This window comes from Hemibagrus wyckioides, linkage group LG13 (assembly GCF_019097595.1).
Source record: "Hemibagrus wyckioides isolate EC202008001 linkage group LG13, SWU_Hwy_1.0, whole genome shotgun sequence".
Taxonomy (NCBI): Eukaryota; Metazoa; Chordata; class Actinopteri; order Siluriformes; family Bagridae; genus Hemibagrus; species Hemibagrus wyckioides.
The window spans coordinates 3,878,081-3,902,500 of NC_080722.1; the positions used below are offsets into that span (position 1 = coordinate 3,878,081).

Below are 24,420 nucleotides of genomic sequence, written 5' to 3' on the forward strand. Positions count from 1 at the left end.
AGGGTGTACAAACTTTTGACCAATCTTCTTGTTTTTTCACTTTTTTTTTTCCAGCCCCTAATGGAAAAGAGGTGGAGCAGCAGGGTGCAAGGTGGAGGGCGGATCAGGAACCTAACTGTGATAAGAGCTGCTCTTGTGTGTGTCACCAGCAGCGTCCTGGCATGAAGCTGGTATGGGTGAAGATATCCGAGAAGGCGGAAAAGGAAGAGAAAGAAGAGGTCAAACACTCAGACGAAGACATGGTCCCTGAGGAATCGAGTGATAGCGAAGACGATGAAGTGGATTTAGAACTGTATCAGAGCGTGTCTTCAGAATCAGATTACAGCCTGAATGAATCTCTGAACGACAGTAAGAGCAAGTTCAAGGCGACACTGAATATCATCGAGCGACAGTTGAGGAGGAAATCCGATCCCGGTCCCGAAGCTGTGCTTCACTCCATCAACTTTCTGCCTCAGCACCTCAACAAGACCCACTCAGCATCAGAGGAGGAGTCTATTTATGAAGCCACGATCAGTGTGATCTCTGCTCCCAGACAGACAATGGAGAAAACTTTGAACATTCCTGAAATCCAAGTGAACAAATCTCCTCCTGCCGTTCCACCTCGAATGCCTCTGGATAAATCCAAAGGCAGATGCGTTCCCAGGAGAGTTCCTCTATCGCCCCATTCGGGAGCACCCCAATTGCCAAAGCTGCCTTCTGGAGATCAGGGACCCGGCGAACGCGTGCAGCCGGTTCGTCCTCCGCCACTTCCTCCGGCCAGAGCCACTAACGACAAACGCCTGAGCAACCTCTCTCAGACGAGTAAAGGTGATTCAAACCAGATAAAAATCGATTCTTAATTACTCTGATGCTACGTTCACACATACAGTAAACACTTCCATGCACCCTGAAGTCTCCAGTTCCTATCCTACTACTACTGGTTGCCATAGTAACAACATCTAACAGTAGGTGGAGCAGCTAGCATTCGGAATCAGTTTTGGTTCGTTCTGGAGGCAGGTTTGGCATTTGTGTATAAAATCCAGCAGGCTTTCTCATTGGTAGTCGTTAGACACACCCATATTTGGTCACCATATCTGGCTTTTGTAAAAAGTGAACAAAAAGATCAATTCAATCTTAATCTGTATGTGTGTGTGTGAACAATATGTCATAATTCAAATTAATTGATTATAATCAGTCATAGCGTAGCTCGTTCCACTTGGGGTCATGATGTTAGAGGAAAATAATCACAGCATGTCCATGTGATGAAGCCGACCCACTCTTACCACCCTGAAGTCGATTATTTTCCTAGAATAGGATGTCCAGAGGTGTTTTATTCCTTTTATACCACAGCGATATGCTAAAATTACAATTTGTGAACGTTTTTTTTTATCCGTTTATAGTTACGTTATATGCTGTGATGCAATGTTATTACTTAGCTATGAACTATAAAGAGCTATAAGCGGTCGTTCTCATCACCAGCCATCACTTTTAATCTTTCTTACTTCTTTAAATGGAAACGCATCTCGTCATGATACCGAGAAACTTCTTAACCGCTAACACCGGAGACTTCTTCCATAAACGCTAAAAATAACTTCACCATAACAACAATTTGATCAAATTTTTTTTTGTTTGTTTTTATTAAGGCAGTATCCAGAAAGACAAGGAACCTAGAATCTGTTATACAATTAATAGATGTATAGATATAAATAAATAAATAAAATATTATTTTTTAAAAATTCATTTTAAAGTATCTCTGAATTTATATAGGAGCAGTTAAAAAAAAAATCAAACTGCACCTTGAATTAAAAATAAGATAAGATATTGTGTCATGTTTGCTTTAATAGTTTGTAAATAAATTGTATCTGCTGTGTGAGCTCACAGAGTTTTACGATTATGATTATGACAGGTCTAGGGACACTTTTAAGTCATTACAGACCGCACCTTTAATTATTTCAATCATTAATTCAGTTAATTAATTATCATTAGTGTTTATTCAGTAAATGTGTTTTTAACAGAGAACTGCTTTGCATTGTGCGAGATTATTCCATGCACAATATGCCTTCAATTCAGATTTAATGCATTTTAATTTTAGTTTTAATTTCTTTAAAATTAGTTGTTTTTTTTAATTTAAGATGTTGATGAACTGTGTGAGCACTTGAAGAGCTATAATTCATTACCATTTTATTACTTTTTGGACACAAGGAACTTCTTGATTTCTATTTATTTTCCACCGTGGCAAGCTCCACATTTAATGAAGAGCCAAAAATTACAGACTGCAACTTTAAAAATTCAAACAAAGAGGAACTGAAAATTACAGACTGCACCTTGAATGAATAACAGAATATTTCAAACAAAGAAGAACTAAATATTACAGACTGCCCCTTTAATGAATAACTAAAAAATATATGCTGCACCTTTAATACAATATTAAAAAATTACAGACTGCACCTTTAATGAAATAGTAAAACATACAGACGGCCCTTTTAATTAAATAAGAAAAAAAATACAGACTGCTCCTTTAATTAAAAAAGTCAAAAATTACAGACTGCACCTTTAATCAAAAGTAAAAATTTCAGACTGTCCCTTTAATGAAAAAGTAAAAAATTACAAACTGCACCTTTAATGAAAAAGTAAAAAAAATTACAAACTGCCCCTTTAATTAAAAAAGTAAAACAAATACAGACTGTCCCGTCAATTAAAAAAGTAAAAAATCACAGATTGCCCCTTTAAAGAATAACAGAAAATTACAAATGACACAATTAAAAAAAGAAGAACCAAACAATGACAGACTCCACCTGCATTAATAATGATGACTGCGTGCTTGGTGTTGGTGATGATGCGCTGCTTTTTATTTACTTGCTCTTTATTTATTTCTAATTCCTTGATTTTTCTTGGAAACCAAGGTGAAGATGATCAAAGCAGTGGTGGAGATGCTGAAAACAAGGAGCCGAGGTAATAACATCCTTCATAATTACAGTTCAGTTCTGTATGTTTCCTAAAATGGACTTTCTGCATAATTCTGTATCATTTTCTTCTGTCCCAGACGCACTGCTGGACTCGCTCGACAAAAGTCGCTCGACATGGAGGCTCAGATGCCGGAAGGTACATGGAGTTTTTCCTCAGAAATCGATGCTAAAATCTCACCGTATTTACTTTATGGTGCGCTAATTTTGCAGCCATTTTGTAGCTAAGCGGTCATCCTGTTATAGGGACATCATCAACGGTCAAATTTATCCACATCTTCATCATTACAAATATGTACATTTATAGCTTTACCACAAAACACACGCAGACTGAACAAACTACACCTTTAATGAAGGACTAGAAGATACAGACTGCACCTTTAATAAACCAATAACAGAAAATTACAAATAGCACATTTTAATAAGAGCTAAAAGTTACAGACTGCAGCCTTAATGAAGAGCTAAAAGTTACAGACTGCAGCCTTAATGAAGAGCTAAAAGTTACAGACTGCACCTTTAATGAAGAACTAAAATATACAGACTGCATTTATCCACATCTTCATCATTACAAATATGTACATTTATAGCTTTACCACAAAACACACGCAGACTGAACAAACTACACCTTTAATGAAGAACTAAAATATACAGACTGCAGCTTTAATGAAGAAATAAAAATTGTAGACTGCAGCCTTAATGAAGAGCTAAAAGTTACAGACTGCAGCCTTAATGAAGAGCTAAAAGTTACAGACTGCACCTTTAATGAAGAACTAAAATATACAGACTGCAGCTTTAATGAAGAAATAAAAATTGTAGACTGCAGCCTTAATGAAGAACTAAAAGTTACAGACTTCACCTTTAATGAAGAACTAAAAGTTACAGACTGCACCTTTAATGAAGAACTAAAAGTTACAGACTGCACCTTTAATGAAGAACTAAAAGTTACAGACTGCAGCTTTAATGGAGAACTAAAAGTTACAGACTGCACCTTAATGAAGAAGTAAAAATTACAGACTGCACCTTTAATCAATAATAGAAAATTACAAACAGTACATTTCAAGAAGAACCAAAAATTACAGACCACACCTTTAATGAAGAATTAAAAGATAATATGTCACGTTAGCTTTTATAATTTAGGAATAATCATGTGCACTGTGTGTTACATTAAATTATTATTATATAATTTAAAAAACAGGTCTTGGGATACTTAAAAAAAAAAATTACAAACTGCACCTTTAATTCAAGAAGCAGTATTTTTTAACAGAGGGCTCCTTTAAATAGCTAATTATTCCATGCACAATAAGTTTGTTTACATTTTGTCCAGAGCTACTGTACCAGATTTACACCGAAACCTTCATATCGAGGGAGATCCGGCGGCAGACGGTGTGTCGCAGCATCAGTAAGACGAGTGCCGATTACCCGATGGATTACGGACCCCCGCGGATCAGCAGTGGATCGGGCTCGGCCTCGGGGGCTGATGGCATGAGAAGCAGTCCTGTATCCTTCCAGACGACGTTGTGGCAGGACCAGCCTACTGTCCGAGACAGCGGCATCCTGAACACCATCACACCAGAGGAGTGCAAGTACCAGGAGGTGAAAAATGATAGAGAGTGGATGGAGAAATATTTAGGAACTGTTTTAGAAGAGAAAGTGGGGCAGATTTATATATGGCGGCGTAAATGATGTCTAAATCTGTCACCTTTTACTTTTCAGCATGCAAATGATTTATGAGCCTTTTTACCAGTAGAGAAATGATGGGACTTATGGGACATCAGTATAAATTAATGAATGATGAGGCTGTGAATCTGATCTAAAGTGAGTCTGTTGGCTTTCAGTGTGTTTTAGATGTGCGTTTCTCCCTCTGTTAGATAATCTTACACAGAATTTTACTGATTGAAGATCAGATTTGAGATCACTGCTTTTTAGATGAATAAGCACTCAGAGCATCTCAGAGAGCAGAAATGGGTTTGAGATCAACATTTATTTTAAAGATAGAAACATTTGTGTGGGGAAGAATTAACCGTTTCTGTTTGTTTTCTATGAAATTTGCCCATAGTAGGCTCGTGAAAAACAGAAATATTTATGAATCACTACAAAAATTCTTAAAGTGCTGAGTGTCTACTTTCCTATGAGCTTCATATTAATCATCACTGTGGAGTGAGACATAACAAAGACACTCAATCATCAACATGGACAAGAAAAAAACAGGAGCAAAGTCCATCTTTTGGCCTCTGGGAAATATAAATTGTTAGCTTGCTTAAAATCCCTGGGGTTATTTAGGGCACATAAGTACAGGACCTCAGAGGAAGTGTGAGTGTGGGTGGATATCCCTGACCTGCTGTTGTGTTTGTGTGTCCAGAGCATGTTCGAGGTTATGACCTCAGAAGTGTCATACTTGCGTTCCCTGGGCGTCCTGACCGACCATTTTATGGAGTCACGAGAACTCAGTGAGATTCTCATTAACCGGGACAAGAAAACTCTCTTCTCCAACATCCTGCGCATCCGAGAAGTCAGTGAGAAGTGAGTCACACTCTGACTTTACGTTTGTTTTGAAACAGTAAGGTATTGTGTCTTGCTGAGGCAATGTTGTGCGAATGGAGGAACTGAGACATGGCTGAATTTCTACTCCAGGTTTCTTAAAGACCTGAAGGACCGTCTGGATGAAAGTTTACTCCTCACTGACATCTGTGATATCATTAACTACCACGCGCAGCACAACTTCCCTGCGTACATCGACTACGTTCGGAACCAGGTCTATCAGGAGAAGACCTTCAGCTCGCTTATGTAAGACTAATCACACACACACACACACTCACTCACACTCACACACATACACACACACACACACACACTCACTCACACTCACACACATACACACACACACACACACACACACACTCACTCACACTCACACACATACACACACACACACACTCAGACACACACTCACACACACACACACACATACACATACACACACACACACACACACACATACACACACACATACACACACACACACACACACACACTCACACACAAACACAACATATAATACACTTAACATTTCCAAAAAGTGCACCAAGCAGAGTTTCTTCAGCACATTTTCCTGAAATTAAAGGGGCGGCCCTCTAACAACTGCTAGTGAGGACCAAGGAACTGAATAGGGTTTTTTTTTTTGCAGATTGCACCTTTAATGAATATCAGAAAATTACAGACAGCATCTTTAATACTGAACTAAACGTTACAGACGGCACCTTTAATGAAGCAAAAATTACAGACGGCACCTTTAATGCAGAACTACAAATTACAGATGGCACCTTTATTGAAGAACTGAACAATTACAAGCTGAATCTTTAAAAAACAACAGAAAAATACAAACTGCACCTTTAATAAAGTCGAATTACAGACTGCACCTTTAAAGATGCAGTTTTGACGTTTTTTTATTTCTTCATTTAATGAAGTAAATAATTACAGACTGCACCTTTAATGAAGTGAAATTACAGACTGCATCTTTAATGAAGAAATTAAACTTACAAACTGCACCTTTAATAAATAGAAGAACATTACAGACTGCACCTTTAATTAAGTAAAATTACAACCTGTAACTTTAATAAATAGCAGAAAAATACAGACTGCATTTTTAATGAAGAAATAACAATTATAGACTTCATCTTTAAAGAAGTAAACATTACAGATGGCATCTTTAATGAAGAAATAAATAATATGATCCTCTGATAACAAAAGTATTGAGTATGAATTTTAGATATTCTGAAAATCTTGCAAAATTCAAATATTAAAACGTACAGATACATTTGTGATGTGAATTAGGCCAAAGGTAAAGTAAACAAAGAAAAAACAAAACAAAATGCTGGCATAAATTTAAATATGTTAAATAAATATTACAGAAACATTCATCTAATTTAACATCATGTCATTAAAATTCAATTAAATACAAAAATACAGTTATCAGCTCTGTCCTCCTCGGGGTGGATTGTGGGAATTTCCCGACAGACGCTCAGTCAGTCTGCTGAAAGTAAACAGGTTACCTGTGTGACTCCATTCCAGCTGGGGGCGGAGCTCACTTTAATGCTCGCTTTAATCCGCTGGCAAAAGAATGTGAAAAGGAATGAATGAAGCAGGCAGAAGAAATGCGTGACTCTCTGTAATTCCCATGATAATTACAGGTCTATAAAAAACTCTTTTTTTTCCTTCCTGGATGTGTCATGCTATCATTTCATCATGTCTGAATTTTTTAACGTGATTTAAACATGTCTTTTTTTTTTTAGGCCAGAATTTTTTTATTATTATTTATATTTATTAAATTTATTATTATTATTATTATTATTTTATTTTATTTTAAATTTTAAAATTCTTATTTATTAAAAAAAAAGCTAGTGACAATTCTCAGGATTTTTTTAATCGCACATTTTGTTCTAATATTTTTAAAAAGAATTTCTTCCTGGTGATAATTACTGTAACTATTTCATTAAGTGACTCTATCATAACCATATCCTTCTTACTTTTTGGTGCATTCTTGGCATTCTTGGCATTCTTTGTTTGTAATGACTGAATGTTTTAATTGCGTAAATGTTTCCCACTGCCTTGATTGAAAGATTACTTCTTTCTATAAAAAGAATGAATAGTTATTTATTTTTCATAATCATAATATTCAAATACAAACCCAAATTTTAAGTTACAAATTGCAGCTTTAATAAAGAACCTAAAATTACATACTGCCCCTTTAATAAATAACAGAAAATCACAAACAACACCTTTAATACAAAAGTAAAAATTACAAACCAACTCTTTAATAAAGAACTAAAAAAATTACAGTCTGCACCTTTAATGAAGAACAAATAAAATAAGAAATGACTGCACCTTTAATGATGTAAAATTACAAACTGCACCTTTAATAAATAAGTAAAAATTACAGACTGCTGGAAAATTACAAACCAACCCTTTAATGAAGGACTAAAAAATTACAAATTGCACCTGTAATGAAGGTACCTATAATAAATAAGTAAAACTTACAGACTGCACCTTAAATGAAGAATAAAAAAAATATTTTTTAAACAATAAATGAAGAGATAAAAATTACAAACTGCAGCTCTAATGAAGAACAGAAAATTACAAACTGCACCTTTATTGAAATAAAATTACAGATTGCACCTTTAATGAAGAGATAAATATTGCAAACTGCACCTTTAATGAATAACAAAAAAAATTCAAACTGCACCTTTAATGAAGAAATAAAAATTACAGACTGCAGCTTTAATGAAGAACTAAAAATTACAGACTGCAGCTTTAATGAAGAACTGAGTATTATAGACAGTTACTTAAATGAAGAACTAAGTGACAGACTGTGCTTGTGCTTCTGCATTAAAGCTGCAGTCTGTCACTGTAATGAAGAAGTGTATGCTGTATGGTCTGATGGGTTTCTGGGTCATTTCCTCTCCCAGGCAGACGAACTCGGGCTTTGCCACGGCCATCGCTCATCTGCAGGAGTCTCCTATATGCCAGCGGCTGCCCTTTTCATCCTTCCTGCTGCTGCCCTTCCAGCGAATCACACGCATCAAGATTCTCACTGAGGTAGACAAACCGGCATGTGCAGTACAGAACAATCCAGAAAAATGTCACTCTTTTGCTGTGGAATGTTCCAGACTGAGCGTCACACGTCATCGGCAATAAACGCTGTCTCATACATGTGAATGCTTGAGCTAACATGAAACAAACCACACAGACACTTCCTTCTGTTCGTTCTGCTTATTTGCAGCTCTTCCTTTCCTCATGACATATTTGAACTTGCTCTATATGGGTCAGTGCAAAAGTTTACCCACCCCTCCCCCCATGGTTTTAAATATCAAGAACAGAATGTGGAAGATGACAGTCTAAAAATAAAAAAATAAATAAACAATTAAGTAAATAAATAAATACATAAACAAATAAATAAATCCACATAATTCTAGACCTGATTTTTTTTAAATAAAGGAAAAAGTCTAGCCTTACAATTTCATAAAAATATTATATATTTTTTCCTATTAATATTTTTTTAATGCACTATTTGATCATTTCTTGTGAAACCCGAAACACGACAGATGTATAAAACTGACCCTTTAGTGAAGAATTAATAAAATTAAAAAATAATCGTGTATCTTTAATGAATTCGTCAAAAAATTACAGACTGCCCCTTTAATATAATAGAAGAAAATCAAAAAGTGTACCTTTTCTTAAAAAAGTAAAAATTACAAAATGACTTTTTAATGAAAACTAAAAACCTTTATTAAAGAAAGGCCCTTAAAAATTACACACTGCAGCTGTAATGGAAAAATAAAAAAAATTACAAATGGCACCTTTAATAAATAGCTAGAAATCACAGACTGTACCTTTAATAAAAGGATAAAAGTTACAGACTGCAGCTTTACTAAAGGGATAAAAGTTACAGATTGCACCTTTAATGAAGAACAAATAAAACCTTAGATGTATAAAAGCATTTCGAATTCATTGTGTCTCATTTTGCACAAATCAAGTCTAATAATAATAAAACAGTATTTATAAAGCATTTATATACCTCCCTGTGCTGGTATTAATGCTAACTAACTCTCTATACGCCACAGCACTTTCTTTCATTTTTAGCTGGAGTTTTGATGGGGTGCACAAACTTTTGCTCTTATTTATTTCTATGCAGTTGATTTTTTAAATTTTTCTCATTAGAACATCCTGAAGAGAACCTCAGAGGGCACCAAACAAGAAGAGATGGCCTCAAAAGCTCTGGCTGCTGTGTCCAAGGTAAACATCACACCAGGAAGGGTGTCCTGACGTCCCTCATAGCCAAACTGGACGTTGAACGACCCCCCCCACCCCCCATGACGCTGTTCCTGTCTTTAATCCCCACAATAGCATCTGACGTGACATGTCTTCGTTATATCTTTATACTGTAGCATATCTTCAGCAGCGGTGTATTGTAGAAACCAGGTCAGATATACTGTATGTAGTGAAGATGAAGAAGAAGAAGGAGGCGGGGTTTCAGACTTGCAGGGTTTCAGTTCACATTTCCAGTTAATTATAGATGAAGACATCTGCTAGCATAAAATAGTCCTTGTGGTTTGGACAGAATGCAGTTGCTGCGTGCGGCGTGTTTTGCATGAGTTCTAAAATGCTTTTCTTTTTCTTCCTTCCTGTAATCTCTCTCTCTCTGTCTCTCTGTCTCTCTCTCTCTCTGTCTCTCTCTCTCACACACACACACACACACACACACACAGATTATAGATGAGTGTAACACCCAGGTTGGGAAGATGAAACAGATGGAGGAGCTGATAGAGATCAACAAGACGCTGGAGTTTGATAAACTGAAGGTGGGTCTGATGTTTACACACAAGGACAAGTCGAACCCTGAACTTCCTAAATAAAGGTCATGTGACTAGAAGTCTGTGTCAGAGGTTCCAGACCGGGCTCTCCAGTTTACTACCACCTCCTAAAACAGACCAGTAGAAGGACTGGTCTAAACTGTTCCTAAGTGTGTGTGTGAGAGAGTGAGTGAGAGTGTGTGTGTGTGTGTGTGTGAGAGAGAGAGAGTGAGTGAGTGTGTGTGTAAGTGTGTTTGTGTTTTTCTGAGTAAGTGTTTGAGGGAATGTGTGTGTATACATTTCATATATAAAAATATATTCCTTCAGTAAGAAGCAAAAACTCCTCAGTCAGTGAGGTTAATAAAGGTTGTGATTTTCTCTGGACCGTGTATTAAAGGTGCGGTGTGTGTTTTTTCTCCTCAGGCCGTGCCGATCATCTCACAGACCCGTTTCCTGGAGAAGAGAGGAGAGCTGCAGGAGATGGCTAAAGGTGGAACCCTGTTCAATTTCAAACCCAAGCTGACGCCCGTCTTCCTCTTCCTCTTCAACGACCTGCTCGTCTTAGCCAACAAGAAAGGGTGAGAGGGCGAAGACTTCTCCGGTTTTTTTGCTCTCCTTCTGTAGTTTGCAGGAAAATAAGTCAATTATGGAATATCCATGAATACTCTGAGATCTGAGTTTTATCTGAGCTGGGTTTAGAAATTCGACTTTTATTCAGTGCGACATTCAGGAAGGTGAAGATTTTTCATGTGAGGCAAATTCAACAAAAGTGGAATAATTGAAAACGGTTGCCAGATCTTTGTTTTTTCCTCAGTTGTTTCGATTTGGTGAAAAATATGATCACTTAGCAAAAAAATTCTTTTATTTTTCATTTCTCATTATGACTTCACTACAAAACAAAATTTATATGATTATTAAGCTCATCTGTATTTATTTTTCTAATTTAAATCTTTAAACATTTGTGTACTTCTGGCAGAAATTAATTTTTGAATTAATTTTAATTAATTTATTTATTTATTTTTCATGGAAAAATGTTTTCACCGGTTAAATGAATTAATTGGTTCATTTTTTAAAAATTCAGTTATTTTGTAAATTTCATTTTTGTTTTTTTCATGGAAAAATGTTTTTAATTGGTTAATTTAAAAAGAATTTATTTACTTCGTAAATATTGTTTTTTTTGTCAAGAAAAAAATGTTTGCACTGGTTAAATGAATTAATTAGTTAATTATTTATTTATTTGTTTTTATTTTCGGGATTTTTTACTGGTCATTGCGCTGGTTAAATGAGTTAATTGGTTAATTTTTAAAAAAAATTATTTACTTCGTAAATTTTTTTTTTCAAGAAAAACGTTTGCGTTAAGTGAATTAATTGTTTAATTTTTTCATATTAATATCTTGGACATTGTCTCTTAAGCCTACTCATCATTTCTAAAATGCGGCTAAGCTGCTAGCTGAAGAAGGAAGGAACAGCTAACTGGCTAGACTTAAAAACAACGAAATGCAAATAAACATAAATATACACAAATATTCATAAATAAACATATATAATTTTATACTTAGGTTTTTTTATAGACCACATTTAAAAAATTACACCTACTGCAGTCTCTATGAGTTTTAGATGTCGGTCATGTTCCTTCCTGATTTGCTGATTGGCCGTAAGCTTATGAAGCTCCGCCCCTTTAAAACCAGACCAAGTAGAAGCCGTGCATCCAGGCATAACAAACGAAGAGATTCACACTCTCATTCGATCCCGGTGAAGCCGTGCATCCGGGTCGTGACCCATTAATAAAAATGACTCGTTAAAGGCCACTGAATCATTTAGGAGTCAAATAACTCGACTCTTCTCCATCAGATGATTCGACTCCCGTCACTAGATTTTGCTCCACACATTTATTTTGTTCTGCTAATACGTCCTAACAAAAACCTGTGTTTTAACCCATGTGTGTCGTTCTGCTGCAGCTCGGAGCGCTACGTGGTGATTGACCACGCCCACCGCTCTCTGGTGCAGGTTCACGCTATGGGAGAGCAAGCGATCGGGATGAATCTGGAGAACTGCTTCTGCCTCACGCTGCTGGAGAACCATCAGGGACGCATGATGGAGAGGGTCTTAAAAGCCCCGTCTGAGTGAGTGCTAAACGTCCTGGAGTTCATACACCGGTGTAAATAATTCAGTAGCTACAGGAAAGCAGATGTGATCGGGGGAAGCTGTGGTTAAGATGTAAATCTATTTGTACAGAGAAAAAAAAAACCCTAATTAGCATAATATTTAAATAAACATTGAATATTTAAATCTTAACACTGGTTCACCTAATTTGGCCATTTTATTTTTAAAAATATCTACATTTGCTTAAATGCTAACAATACCGATCCCGTACATTGGCGCATTTTCCATCACAAACATGAAGTGTCACGGCGTTAACGTGCTTGACCGACTTCAAGATGCGCCAAGCCACGCCCCCTCCTATTAACACAAACCTAATAGCTTAATATCAGATAATATATCCAACAGAGCTTGAAAAAGATTCACAAAGGTCACAAAATCTCAGACTGGCACAAACTCCGCCCTCTTCTGAACGAATAAACCCCCAAACATTTATTCTTCACCAAGTGATGACCGGAAAAGTGGGATATTCTGTAACGGACATTCAGTCAGAAATGAAGCCAAGATATCGCTGAGGCCCTCTAGTGGCTGGCTGTAGTATAATTTAAAGCCCCACCCACTCCCATGTTAGTGAATGGTTGAGATTTAGTTAAGTTACAGCTCTGTAAGATATTTTCAGCTGTAGTGTTCGGTTGTTTTTACAAGTTTAGCATTTTATAGGAGTTTTAAGGGTAAATAAAGGGGCGTGGCTTATGTTGTGATTGACAGTTTTGTAAGGAAGAAACTCTAGCTATGAATCATAATTTATTAATGTTATGACCATTATGAGTGAAATCTCAGTCTGTTAGTACTCAAAGCTCTGAAATGTTTTCCTGATGACGTGAAATCGTAAAAATATGCTCTACTCATCACTCTGGGTTTGATTTAGCCGAAGCGCTGTTTGTTTATTTATTTATTATGATAAATTCTTTGTAATGTGTGTGTAAGGTCGAATGGGTGAGGCGAAAGACAGTCCACTGCTGATAAATATAAAAGATGGACAAATATAGGACATCATTTGTTGTCACACACAGACAGACACACACACACACACACACACACAGACACACACACACACACACACACACACACACACACAAGCTCCATGTTGCTGGAGCTACTGAATTGTTAATGCTGCTGTTATTTCTGATGGGTGGGTCACATGGTCTCCACCCAGGTCTGATATGCACAGATGGCTGGCAGCGTTTCCCAACCCCGAGGATCCGAACCGAGAGCAGGAGGAGGTCATATATGAAGACTGGGGTGAGTGTGTGTGTGTGTGTGAATATACGTGTGTCTGTCTCTCTCTCTCTCTTTCTCTCTCTCTCTCTATCTATCTGTGTGTGTGAATATACAGTATGTCTGTCTGTCCCTCTGTCTATCTGTCTCTCTCTCTCATTGTCTATCTATCTATCTATCTATCTATCTATCTATCTATCTATCTATCTATCTATCTATCTATCTATCTATCTATCTATCTATCTACACTATATTGCCAAAAGTATTCGCTCACCCATCCAAATAATCAGAATCAGGTGTTCCAATCACTTCCATGGCCACAGGTGTATAAAATCAAGCACCTAGGCATGCAGACTGTTTTTACAAACATTTGTGAAAGAATGGGTCGCTCTCAGGAGCTCAGTGAATTCCAGCGTGGAACTGTGATAGGATGCCGCCTGTGCAGTCGTGAAATTTCCTCGCTCCTAAATATTCCACAGTCAACTGTCAGCTGTATTATAAGAAAGTGGAAGTGTTTGGGAACGACAGCAACTCAGCCACGAAGTGGTAGGCCACGTAAACTGACGGAGCGGGGTCAGCGGATGCTGAGGCGCATAGTGCGAAGAGGTCGCCAACTTTCTGCAGAGTCAATCGCTACAGACCTCCAAACTTCATGTGGCCTTCAGATGAGCTCAAGAACAGTGCGCAGAGAGCTTCATGGAATGGGTTTCCATGGCCGAGCAGCTGCATCCAAGCCATACATCACCAAGTGCAATGCAAAGCGTCGGATGCAGTGGTGTAAAGCACGCCGCCACTGGACTCTAGAGCAGTGGAGACGCGTTCTCTGGAGTGACGAATCGCCCTTCTCCATCTGGCAATCTAATGGACGAGTCTGGGTTTGGCGGTTGCCAGGAGAACGGTACTTGTCTGACTGCATTGTGCCAAGTGTAAAGTTTGGTGCAGGGGGATTATGGTGTGGGGTTGTTTTTCAGGAGCTGGGCTTGGCCCCTTAGTTCCAGGGAAAGGAACTCTGAATGCTTCAGCATACCAAGACATTTTGGACAATTCCATGCTCCCAACTTTGTGGGAACAGTTTGGAGCTGGCCCCTTCCTCTTCCAACATGACTGTGTACCAGTGCACAAAGCAAGGTCCATAAAGACATGGATGACAGAGTCTGGTGTGGAGGAACTTGACTGGCCTGCACAGAGTCCTGACCTCAACCCGATAGAACACCTTTGGGATGAATTAGAGCGGAGACTGAGAGCCAGGCCTTCTCGTCCAACATCAGTGTCTGACCTCACAAATGCGCTTCTGGAAGAATGGTCAAAAATTCCCATAAACACACTCCTAAACCTTGTGGACAGCCTTCCCAGAAGAGTTGAAGCTGTTATAGCTGCAAAGGGTGGACCGACGTCATATTGAACCCTATGGATTAGGAATGGGATGTCACTTAAGTTCATATGCGAGTCAAGGCAGGTGAGCGAATACTTTTGGCAATATAGTGTATCTATCTATCTATCTATCTATCTATCTATCTATCTATCTATCTATCTATCTATCTATCTATCTATCTATCTATCTATCTATCTCTGTGTGAATATGCAGTACATCTGTTTGTCTCTCTCTCTCTCTCTCTCTCTCTCTCTCTCTCGCTCTCTCTCTCTGTCTGTCTGACTTTGTGTGAATATCTATCTATCTATCTATCTATCTATCTATCTATCTATCTATCTATCTATCTATCTATCTATCTATCTATCTATCTATCTATCTATCTGAGTGTGTGTGTGTGTGCGTGTATTTATGTCTGTCTATCTATCTATCCATCTATGTATCTATCTATCTATATATATATATAGATAGATAGATAGATAGATAGATAGATAGATAGATAGATAGATAGATAGATAGATATAGATATAAATATGTATATATGTGTGTGTGTATGCGTGTGTGTGTGCGTGCATGTGTGTGTGTGTACGTGTGTGTGTGCAGACTGTCCACAGGTGCAGTGTGTAGAGCGGTACGTAGCCACTCAGGCTGACGAGTTAAATCTGGATCCTACAGAGATCATCAACGTCGTCCGCAAAACCAACGAAGGTGAGAAGTGAGACATGAGACGCGAGCAGCATCCTGTCTCTAACACGAACACAGACCACTGTGTGTGCAGTTCATAACCAGACTCTCCAGTCTGCTTCACCACACCGTGATCAGAAACACCGCAGTGACACCATAAACACGGCCATGTGGGTGTAAATAATTCCGTTGAGACTCGAATAGAGTTCAGTGTGAAAGTGAAAGTCTTCATCCTGCAGCTTGTGACACGAAGGGCTCTGTGTGTGAGGACCTGGATCAGTGCTCTGAAGTCAAATTCACACCAGAAATGAAGAAATATGGTGTGGAAATATTCACAGAATTATTTAAAATAAACGAGACATTCTTTAAAAAAATCAGCAAGAAAGAAAGAAAATCAGCTTGATGTTCATTCGGGATTATTTGGTTACGACAGTCATATGTAGCTTTATAATGCAGCGTAGTTGTTGTTGATTTGAAGTGGAGCTGCAGACATACACCTTAACAAAAGTGTAATGAAAAACAAGAACATTATTTAGATATAATTATTTAAATAATGCATCCTTAATTAACTAAATAAAAAAATACATTACAAAAGTAATAAATAAATAATTCAATTAATTAATTAATGTTTATGTAATTTTTTTAATTTAATTTATTTTTAATTTTTAATTTATTAATATTAATAAATTTATTTTTATTTATTTGTTTGTTTGGATTAAGTTCCATTTCAGAAATAATTAAAAAAACAGACAGTTCTGGCTACATTCTACATGGATTTATTTATTATTTATGTGTTTGTTTGTTTGTTTGTTTGTTTGTTTGTGGTTAAATTCCATCCCTGAAAAAAAAAAGAAACAAACAACTCTGGCTACACCTTACATTTATTTATTCATTTATTCATTTATTTGTTTGTTTGTTTATTTGCTTGTTTGTCTTTTGGGTTAAATTCCATTACAGAAATAATAATAAAAAAAACCCCAGACAATTCTGGCTACAATTTACATTAATTAATTACTTAATTATTTGTTTGTTTGTTTGTTTGTTTTTGGTTAAATTCCATCCCTGAAAAAAAAAGAAACAAACAACTCTGGCTACACCATACATTAATTTTTTTATTTGTTTGTTTGTTTGGTGTTGTTCGTTCATTCATTCATTCATTCATTCATTCATTCATTCATTCATTCATTCATTCATTCATTCATGTGTTTGTTTGTTTACACTCATTTTGTAGTAGTAGTTTTAAAGGCCCTGTATTAATTTAAACCTGTTCCCCCTCTCTCTCGTCAGGATGGTACGAGGGGATTCGTCTCTCTGACGGTCAGAAAGGTTGGTTCCCCGTCAGGAACGTTCTGGAAATCACCAGCGAGCACATGCGGCGACGGAACCTGCGAGAGCGATACCGCGTCATTCAGGCAGCCAGCGCCATGACCAACAAGACACGGACCAACTCGTGACCGCACAACACACACACACACACATATGGACATTTTGTTCTTTTACTGGACATTCAGAAGAAAAAGAAGAAGAATAGAAATCAGTTCTGATTTATTTTAAGCATCGCACCGCAGTACAGAGATCAGCACACTGCCATTCAGTTCTGTCTTATTAAAACCTTTTTCTTTTACACCACGGTGTGTGTGTGTGTGTGTGTGTGTGTGTGTGTGCTTAAACACGTTTCAGCTCGATTTAAATACCAGTAATCCCTTCAGTTCACCTTAAAAAGTTCTGATCCGTTAGAGATGACGTACACCTACACTGCTTTACCTGTTTACCTGCACTGCCTCATTTCCCATCATGCCCTGCTGAGCGAAAGCAGCGCGTCTCAGTTGTCATGACAACCTATTTTCTGCTTCTACCACCTTAATTAAGGTCAAGGTCAAAATGGAACTCTGTCTCTCTCACACACACACCATGTTTATGCTGCATGTGTTTATGTTGTAAAGTCCATTAGAACGTGTCCTGATTACTTTCATTACTTTCTTCTTTTTCTTCTTCTTACTGTTTTTTTTTTTTAACCTAAATTATATGATAGGCTTCGGTGGGGTCATGTGTCCGAGCGACAGAACCCGAAACTGGACGCTGTGTTGTGATTTTTTGCTTTATTTACGACTCAAAGGAAACAAAGCCTGGAGATGAACACCGAATAAAACAATGTCACTGAAGAGGAAGAAGTGCTCCTTTCATCCTCTGTCTTCACTTATTCTTTACTAATGTGGGAATAACAATCAGAATAATAATAATATTTATATAAATAATTTTAAATAATTGTTTTTCTTTCAGTAAATGAGTGAGTCTGGGTGCTTAGATCCCGAAATCGCTGCTTGTAGCTTTTAAAATAATAATAATATAATAATAATAATAATAATAATAATAATAATTATTTATTTATTTATTTATTTATTTATTTATTTATTCATTCATTCATTCATTCATTCATTCATTCATTCATAAGAATTCTTCTTCTTCTTGTTATTGTTATTATTATTATTATTGTTATTATTATTATTATTTTAAAAGCGATTTCGGGGTCCAAGCAACCAGACTCACTCATTCACTGAAAGAAAAACAATGAATAAAACAGGAATAGCTCCTTTCATCCTCTGTCTTCACTTATTCTTTACTGTGGGAATAATAATAATAATAATAATAATAATAATAATAATTATTATTATTATTATTATTATTATTATAACAATAATAATAATTCTAATAATTTATTTATTTTATTTTTATAATAATTATTATTATTATAAATGCTGTAAGCAGCGATTTTGGGGTCCAAGCAGCCCGACTCGCTTGTTCACAGACCAGTAGAATTGTTGCCCAATCAATCACAAAACTTTAAACAACGAGTGATTTATTTATTTGTAGTTTCACTCACGATGTGTGAGTTTGGACCACACTGGAGGAATTTTCTGACTGTAGGCAGAAAAATCTAGATGTCTGGAGGTGGAGCAACAAAAAAAACCCTCGTTCTGATCAAAATTAAAATGGCACACAGGTCAATTTTTATTTATTTTATTTCATTTCATTTTATTTATTTATTTAGTTTTTTTTAATTTATTAATTTATTAATTTATTTTTACAAATTTACACAAAGACCTTTTTAATTTATTAGCTAAATAATAATGATAATAATTAATGAATGAATTGATTGATCAATCGATCGATCGATCAGTAATTATTCGATCGATCAATCAATTCATTCATTTTTTTTTTTTTTTTTAAATACTTTATCAAACCAGCTTAGCATGGATGCTGTGACTGAGACTCACATCACATCTCACTTCCTTTACAGCACTTTCACATTTGTTTGCATATTATTGTAAAATCTAAAAAAAATCATCAGTAAAATATTGAATATTATTTCAAATCTGTATAAAATATGGACAATTATATATTATCTATAAAATATGGATAACTCAATAAAATACCATCAGTAAAATATTGCATTATAAAACATCTATATATGATGGAACATTATATAAAATATTATAAGTAGCATTGAAAATAATTTTTTTAAAAAAGTATATAAAATATCTTTGATAAAACATTGGAAATGATTTAAAATATTATTAGTAAAATATGAAAAAACTCTATAAAATATCGTTAATAAAATATGGACTTTTTAAAATATTATCAGTATAATATATTAAAAGTAATATAAAATATAATTTAAAATATATGGAAAATTATATTTAATATTATTACTAACATTGGAAATGGTTTAAAATATCTACAGAATACGGAAAACGACATAAATATCATCAAAAAAATATCAAAAATTAAAATATGTGAAACTAAAAAATATGAAACTTGATCACTTTCATAAAGGCATGAAACAAATTTCAATGAATTTCAAGCAGGAAGTCACTGGTTCACGTCCGCTTCCTCTAGAGAATCACAGGAATGTAGAATTTGAATTTAACACAGGTTGTTCTGGATGTTGTTTCGGTCAGTAAACTGTTTGAGGACATTAGCGTGAAGTCCTATAGATCAAAGTTCATTACAATACACAGACGTCTTCCTGAGATCCAGCGTATCGTCCTGTTTTAGCATGTTATTGTAACTTTAGACCAGCAGTTTTGTCATTTGTGTAAAGTCCTTGATAATGTACACTATATTGCCAAATGTTTTGGGACGCCTGCCTTTACATGCACATGAATGTAATACGGAATTGTCCCACCCTTTGCAGCTGCAGCAGCTTCAACTCTTCTTTCAGTGAATGAGTGAGTCTGGGTGCTTAGATCCCGAAATCGCTGCTTGTAGCTTTTAAAATAATAATAATAATAATAATAATAATAATAATAATAATAATAATAATAATAATAATAATAATAATACATTTATTTATTTATTTATTCATAAGAATTCTTCTTCTTCTTCTTCTTCTTCTTCTTCTTCTTCTTCTACGGAATTGTCCCACCCTTTGCAGCTGCAGCAGCTTCAACTCAAGGCTTTCCGCAAGGTTTAGGAGTGTGTTTATGGGAATTTTTGACCATTCCTCTAGAAGCGCATTTGTGAGGTCAGGCACTGATGTTGGACGAGAAGGTCTGTCTCACAGTCTCCGCTCTAATTCATCCCATAGGTGTTCTATGGGGTTAAGGTCAGGACTCTGTGCAGGCCAGTCAAGTTCCTTCACACCAAAGACAGTCTTGTCTATCTATCTATCTATCTATCTATCTATCTATCTATCTATCTATCTATCTATCTATCTATCTATCTATCTATCTATCTATCTATCTGTGTTTGAACATACAGTACATCTCTCTCTCTCTCTCTCTCTCTCTCTCTTTATCTATCTCTCTGTCTACCTGTTTGTGTGTGTGAATATACATATGTGTGTATCTATCTATCTATCTATCTATCTATCTATCTATCTATCTATCTATCTATCTATCTATCTGCAATAATAATAATAATTACAATAAATTCTTCAGTAGTAAGGTGAAGCGGCCCTCTCTCCGCTTTAACACGACTTTTATTTTGACACTCCGTTTCCGTCACGTTGGCAATATCATTATAATCAACACCGAAGCCCCGCCTCACATCGTGGCCTTACTTCAAATGCCTCCTCAAATGTTATAATAGTGCACTTCACTATAGTGCACAGACTCCATCCATTCCTAGACTACAGAGTGCACTTATACAGGCACCATGGAGTGATTCAGGATTGCTCCCGAAGCAGCTGCCGTCAGCAGCTAGAGACCTGAAGCACTAACTAGTTATCTTCTGCAGAATTGCTGTTGATCAGCCTAAAAAATAATACAACAAGATGGCTGGCAAGGTGAGTTTATATATAGATAGATATATATTATTTAAAAGATTAACCCATAAACAGTGTTTACTTTCTCCAGCATTGTTTGGTTCGGATGTTTTGAAGATCTTTAGCTAGCTTGCTAGCTAGTTTTGTATCCCGGAAGTCGAGCTGTCTTATGATTTAATGATACGGCTCACTTTTTAGCTAAAATTAAAATCTTTTAATTTCACCACACCATATAAGAGCATTAAATTTAGAAATAAAGTTTAATTAAGGAGTAGTTTAAAGTTTTTTATTCGATACTGAAACGACTTTATTATACGGTCAAAGTTATACATACGTAGAACTAGGCTTACTGGCTGTGTCCCAAAAAGCTGACTTGTTTCTGTATAAGCGCACTACTCGCAATGAAAAATGGCGGACTATCCGCCCTACCTAGTGCACGACATATGTAATAATACGCAATTTGGGATGAAGCCAATTATAAAACCCGGTACTGTGTAGAAAACTTAGGAAAAATACCGTAAACAATAAAACTATAAGACTATAAAACAATTTTATATTATGGCTTGCTTTGTATTTTTTTTTAAATATTTTTTGTTAATTTATCTTTAAAGAAGAAGTATTAGCAATTATTAATTATTGTAATGATCTGTATTAATATGTAACTTACTATAAGATGAAGCGTAATGTACGTGCTTGTAGTTTACAAAGCGTTTTTAAAACTGTTAAAAGTTATTAAAGAGATAAATATATAGTAAAGTCAATAAAAAATTAACTTCCACATGGACTTTATGAGCAATAATACATTTTTAGCAGCAAATATTTCTAAAAAAAACCGATCTGAAAACAGGTCTGCTGCATCACCCGAGTTAAAATGCAAGAAGACATTAATATTCGTGAATATGCAAATTAGGAACGCCCCCATTTCCTATGTAAACATCTGATAACATCTTCCTGTCTAATAAACTCGTGCTCGCATTGGGTCACGAGGCATCAGAGTCTCTAATCGTTTTATCAGTTTATCAAACTATGACGTTACCATAGCAACCGTGATTTTTGTTAATAAAGTCAGAGTGACCTGAGTGAGAAAAGAGAGACTGTTTGAATATGTAAACATATTTGCATTTCATTTGCATATGAGATGAGCTCCTCAAGACTGAAGTCTGTATTTTACTGTTTATTATTGAACAAAATTGTTTTCTTTTTTCAAATCTTTTTAATTTTACCTTTAACGTTGTGGAACATCTGAGAAATGAGCGAGTTCCTCATTTCACTTTCATTAAGCACAATTCAACAGCATCTCTCTCTTTACTGTTTTCTTTCTTCCTTTCTTTATGTCTGTCTGTCTGTGTGTCTTTATGTCTAGAAATGTAGTTTATGTTTAGCAATAGTGAGTTGGACTTTTGAAAAAAAATTGAGTTAGCTCTGAAACCTCAATCAGTATGTGTTATTGTTATTACATCATCAAATGTAAGAGCCAATCAGATTTCATTATGCAAATGAAGGGCATCCCTGCGGTTTCTGTGTTGTTTTGTGTTCTCTAAGGACTTTTATTTTGCAAAACTGCCATTTACAGACCATGCAAGCGGCGCGATGTCCGACTGACGAACTCTCGCTGACCAACTGTGTGGTAGCCAACGAGAAGGACTTCAAGTCAGAACAGTGAGTATAACAGTCTTATGAAGTGTTATAGCTGTTATAATATTATATATTATACATATATTTGACTCCATGAGTCTGTTTCTAATCTGACAGACACGTGATGATCAGGACCACGCCCACTCACAAGTACGTCTTCACTGTGAGGACGCATCAGAGCGTGCTGCCGGGAACCCTCGCCTTCAGCTTACCGCAGGTACAACACACACACACACACACACACATACATACGTACACACATACACACATACATACATACATACATACATACACACACTCACACAGATAACCCTAACCCTAAGGATGAATGCGTCTGAGACTCATTTATTTATTCACACGTTCACACGAATCGGATCTTCGTAGCAGCATGCTGTCACGTGTTTCCTTATCACGTGTCTGATCTCTCGCTGTGTGTCACTTCTTTTCTTTACCTGCTTCTTGTTCCGTGTCTGTAACCATGACAACAGCCAGCCCTCTCAGGTACTACAGTACAGTACAGTACAGCTCTGTCTGTCTGTCTGTCTGTCTGTCTTTCTTTCTTTCTTTCTTTCTTTCTTTCTTTCTTTCTTTCTAAATCCAGCTGTTTACACATCTATTTTCCCCCTTCTTTATGGTCTCAGAGTATCGCTAGCTCTCTAGAAGCTTTCAGTCCTTCATGGTTTATTAAATATAAACGAACACGAATGATGTTTTCCTCCAGTCAGTTCTGAACAAGCTTAAGTTGTCCATGTGGAGCTAGACGTATTCTCTGTACAATGCAGTCCGAGAGAAAGTTCCTCCTCTGTGTTAGTTTCAGGTGATGAATCTTTGTGTGTTTATCTCTCTTATGCTTCTGTTAAACAAACTCTTCTTCCTTTTTTTTCCCTCCAGAGAAAATGGGCAGGTCTCTCGCTCACTCAAGATGTGGAAGGTAAAAATCTTTCCTTGTGTTATTAATTCTTATCGGTGCAACTTCTGAGCAAATTTCTATTGTTTGGTTGGTTTTAAATGGAAGAAAATTAAACATTCTGTCCTGTAAAATGGCAGAAAATGAAAACTTCCCTCCACATAAACATGTCAGGAAAATGAAACATTCCCTCATTTTAAAAATGTCAGGAAAATTAAACATTCCCCCCACCTAAAAATTGCAGGAAAATAACACATACCCTTCCCCTAAAAATGGCAGAAAATGAAACGTTCCTTCTTCCAAAACACAGTTAGTGTCCAAATTCTTGTCGTTAACGTCGTCAGCTTTGTGCTGGAGCTACAAGGCTAATATTCCTCACAAGTAACGATGTTGTATCTCTGCCCAAACTCCCAAATTCCAGTTATCTAAAATGGCTGTCTCATTACAGGAAGTGCCTCCTAAAGCACATGACTGAATGGTTTAAGGCTCATGTTTGCTCACATTTACCTCACACAGGACTGCATGACCTCTCTCATCTGGTTGGGTTTTTATTTTTCTCTCTCCTCCAGTCAGCATTTATAACTTTGACAAGTCCAAGCAGTGCATTGGGACGATGAGTCTGGAGATCGACTTCCTCCAGAAGAAGAACGCAGACAGCAACTCGTACGACTCGGACAAGATGGCCATCGAGTTCATCCAGAGTTTCAACTCTCAGGCGTTCTGCTCGGGTCAGCAGGTAAAGAAGAGCGACACTCGTGATGTGATTATCCATCCATCCATTCTCTATACTCGCTTTACGGGGATCTGCTGGATTGAAAGGCAGGGGTACACCCTGGACAGGTCACCAGTCCATCACAGAGCCACACATATAGACAGACAACCACACACACTCC

The 24,420-nt window shown here is 36.4% G+C and overlaps 2 protein-coding genes across 7 annotated transcripts in view; both read left to right on the forward strand.

Annotated features, from left to right (window-relative positions):
- The window catches only part of arhgef15b (Rho guanine nucleotide exchange factor 15b), a 33,057-nt gene extending 15,678 nt beyond the window's left edge, over positions 1-17,379 (forward strand). For all 5 annotated transcript variants that reach the window (XM_058406994.1, XM_058406996.1, XM_058406995.1 and 2 more), the window contains 14 exons: positions 55-807; positions 2,883-2,931; positions 3,023-3,081; positions 4,267-4,535; positions 5,302-5,462; positions 5,574-5,726; positions 8,405-8,534; positions 9,657-9,731; positions 10,205-10,297; positions 10,712-10,866; positions 12,247-12,411; positions 13,605-13,690; positions 15,639-15,743; positions 17,007-17,379. In XM_058406994.1, the coding sequence (XP_058262977.1) occupies positions 55-807; positions 2,883-2,931; positions 3,023-3,081; positions 4,267-4,535; positions 5,302-5,462; positions 5,574-5,726; positions 8,405-8,534; positions 9,657-9,731; positions 10,205-10,297; positions 10,712-10,866; positions 12,247-12,411; positions 13,605-13,690; positions 15,639-15,743; positions 17,007-17,173 (2,420 nt within the window). In that variant the 3' untranslated portion in view covers positions 17,174-17,379. The remainder of the gene's footprint in view (positions 1-54; positions 808-2,882; positions 2,932-3,022; positions 3,082-4,266; positions 4,536-5,301; positions 5,463-5,573; positions 5,727-8,404; positions 8,535-9,656; positions 9,732-10,204; positions 10,298-10,711; positions 10,867-12,246; positions 12,412-13,604; positions 13,691-15,638; positions 15,744-17,006) is intronic.
- Positions 17,380-20,852: 3,473 nt separating this feature from the next.
- nsfb (N-ethylmaleimide-sensitive factor b) overlaps positions 20,853-24,420 on the forward strand; it is a 23,533-nt gene continuing 19,965 nt past the window's right edge. For both annotated transcript variants that reach the window (XM_058406640.1, XM_058406639.1), the window contains exons 1-5: positions 20,853-21,006; positions 22,559-22,644; positions 22,738-22,837; positions 23,512-23,551; positions 24,097-24,263. In XM_058406640.1, the coding sequence (XP_058262623.1) occupies positions 20,995-21,006; positions 22,559-22,644; positions 22,738-22,837; positions 23,512-23,551; positions 24,097-24,263 (405 nt within the window). In that variant the 5' untranslated portion in view covers positions 20,853-20,994. The remainder of the gene's footprint in view (positions 21,007-22,558; positions 22,645-22,737; positions 22,838-23,511; positions 23,552-24,096; positions 24,264-24,420) is intronic.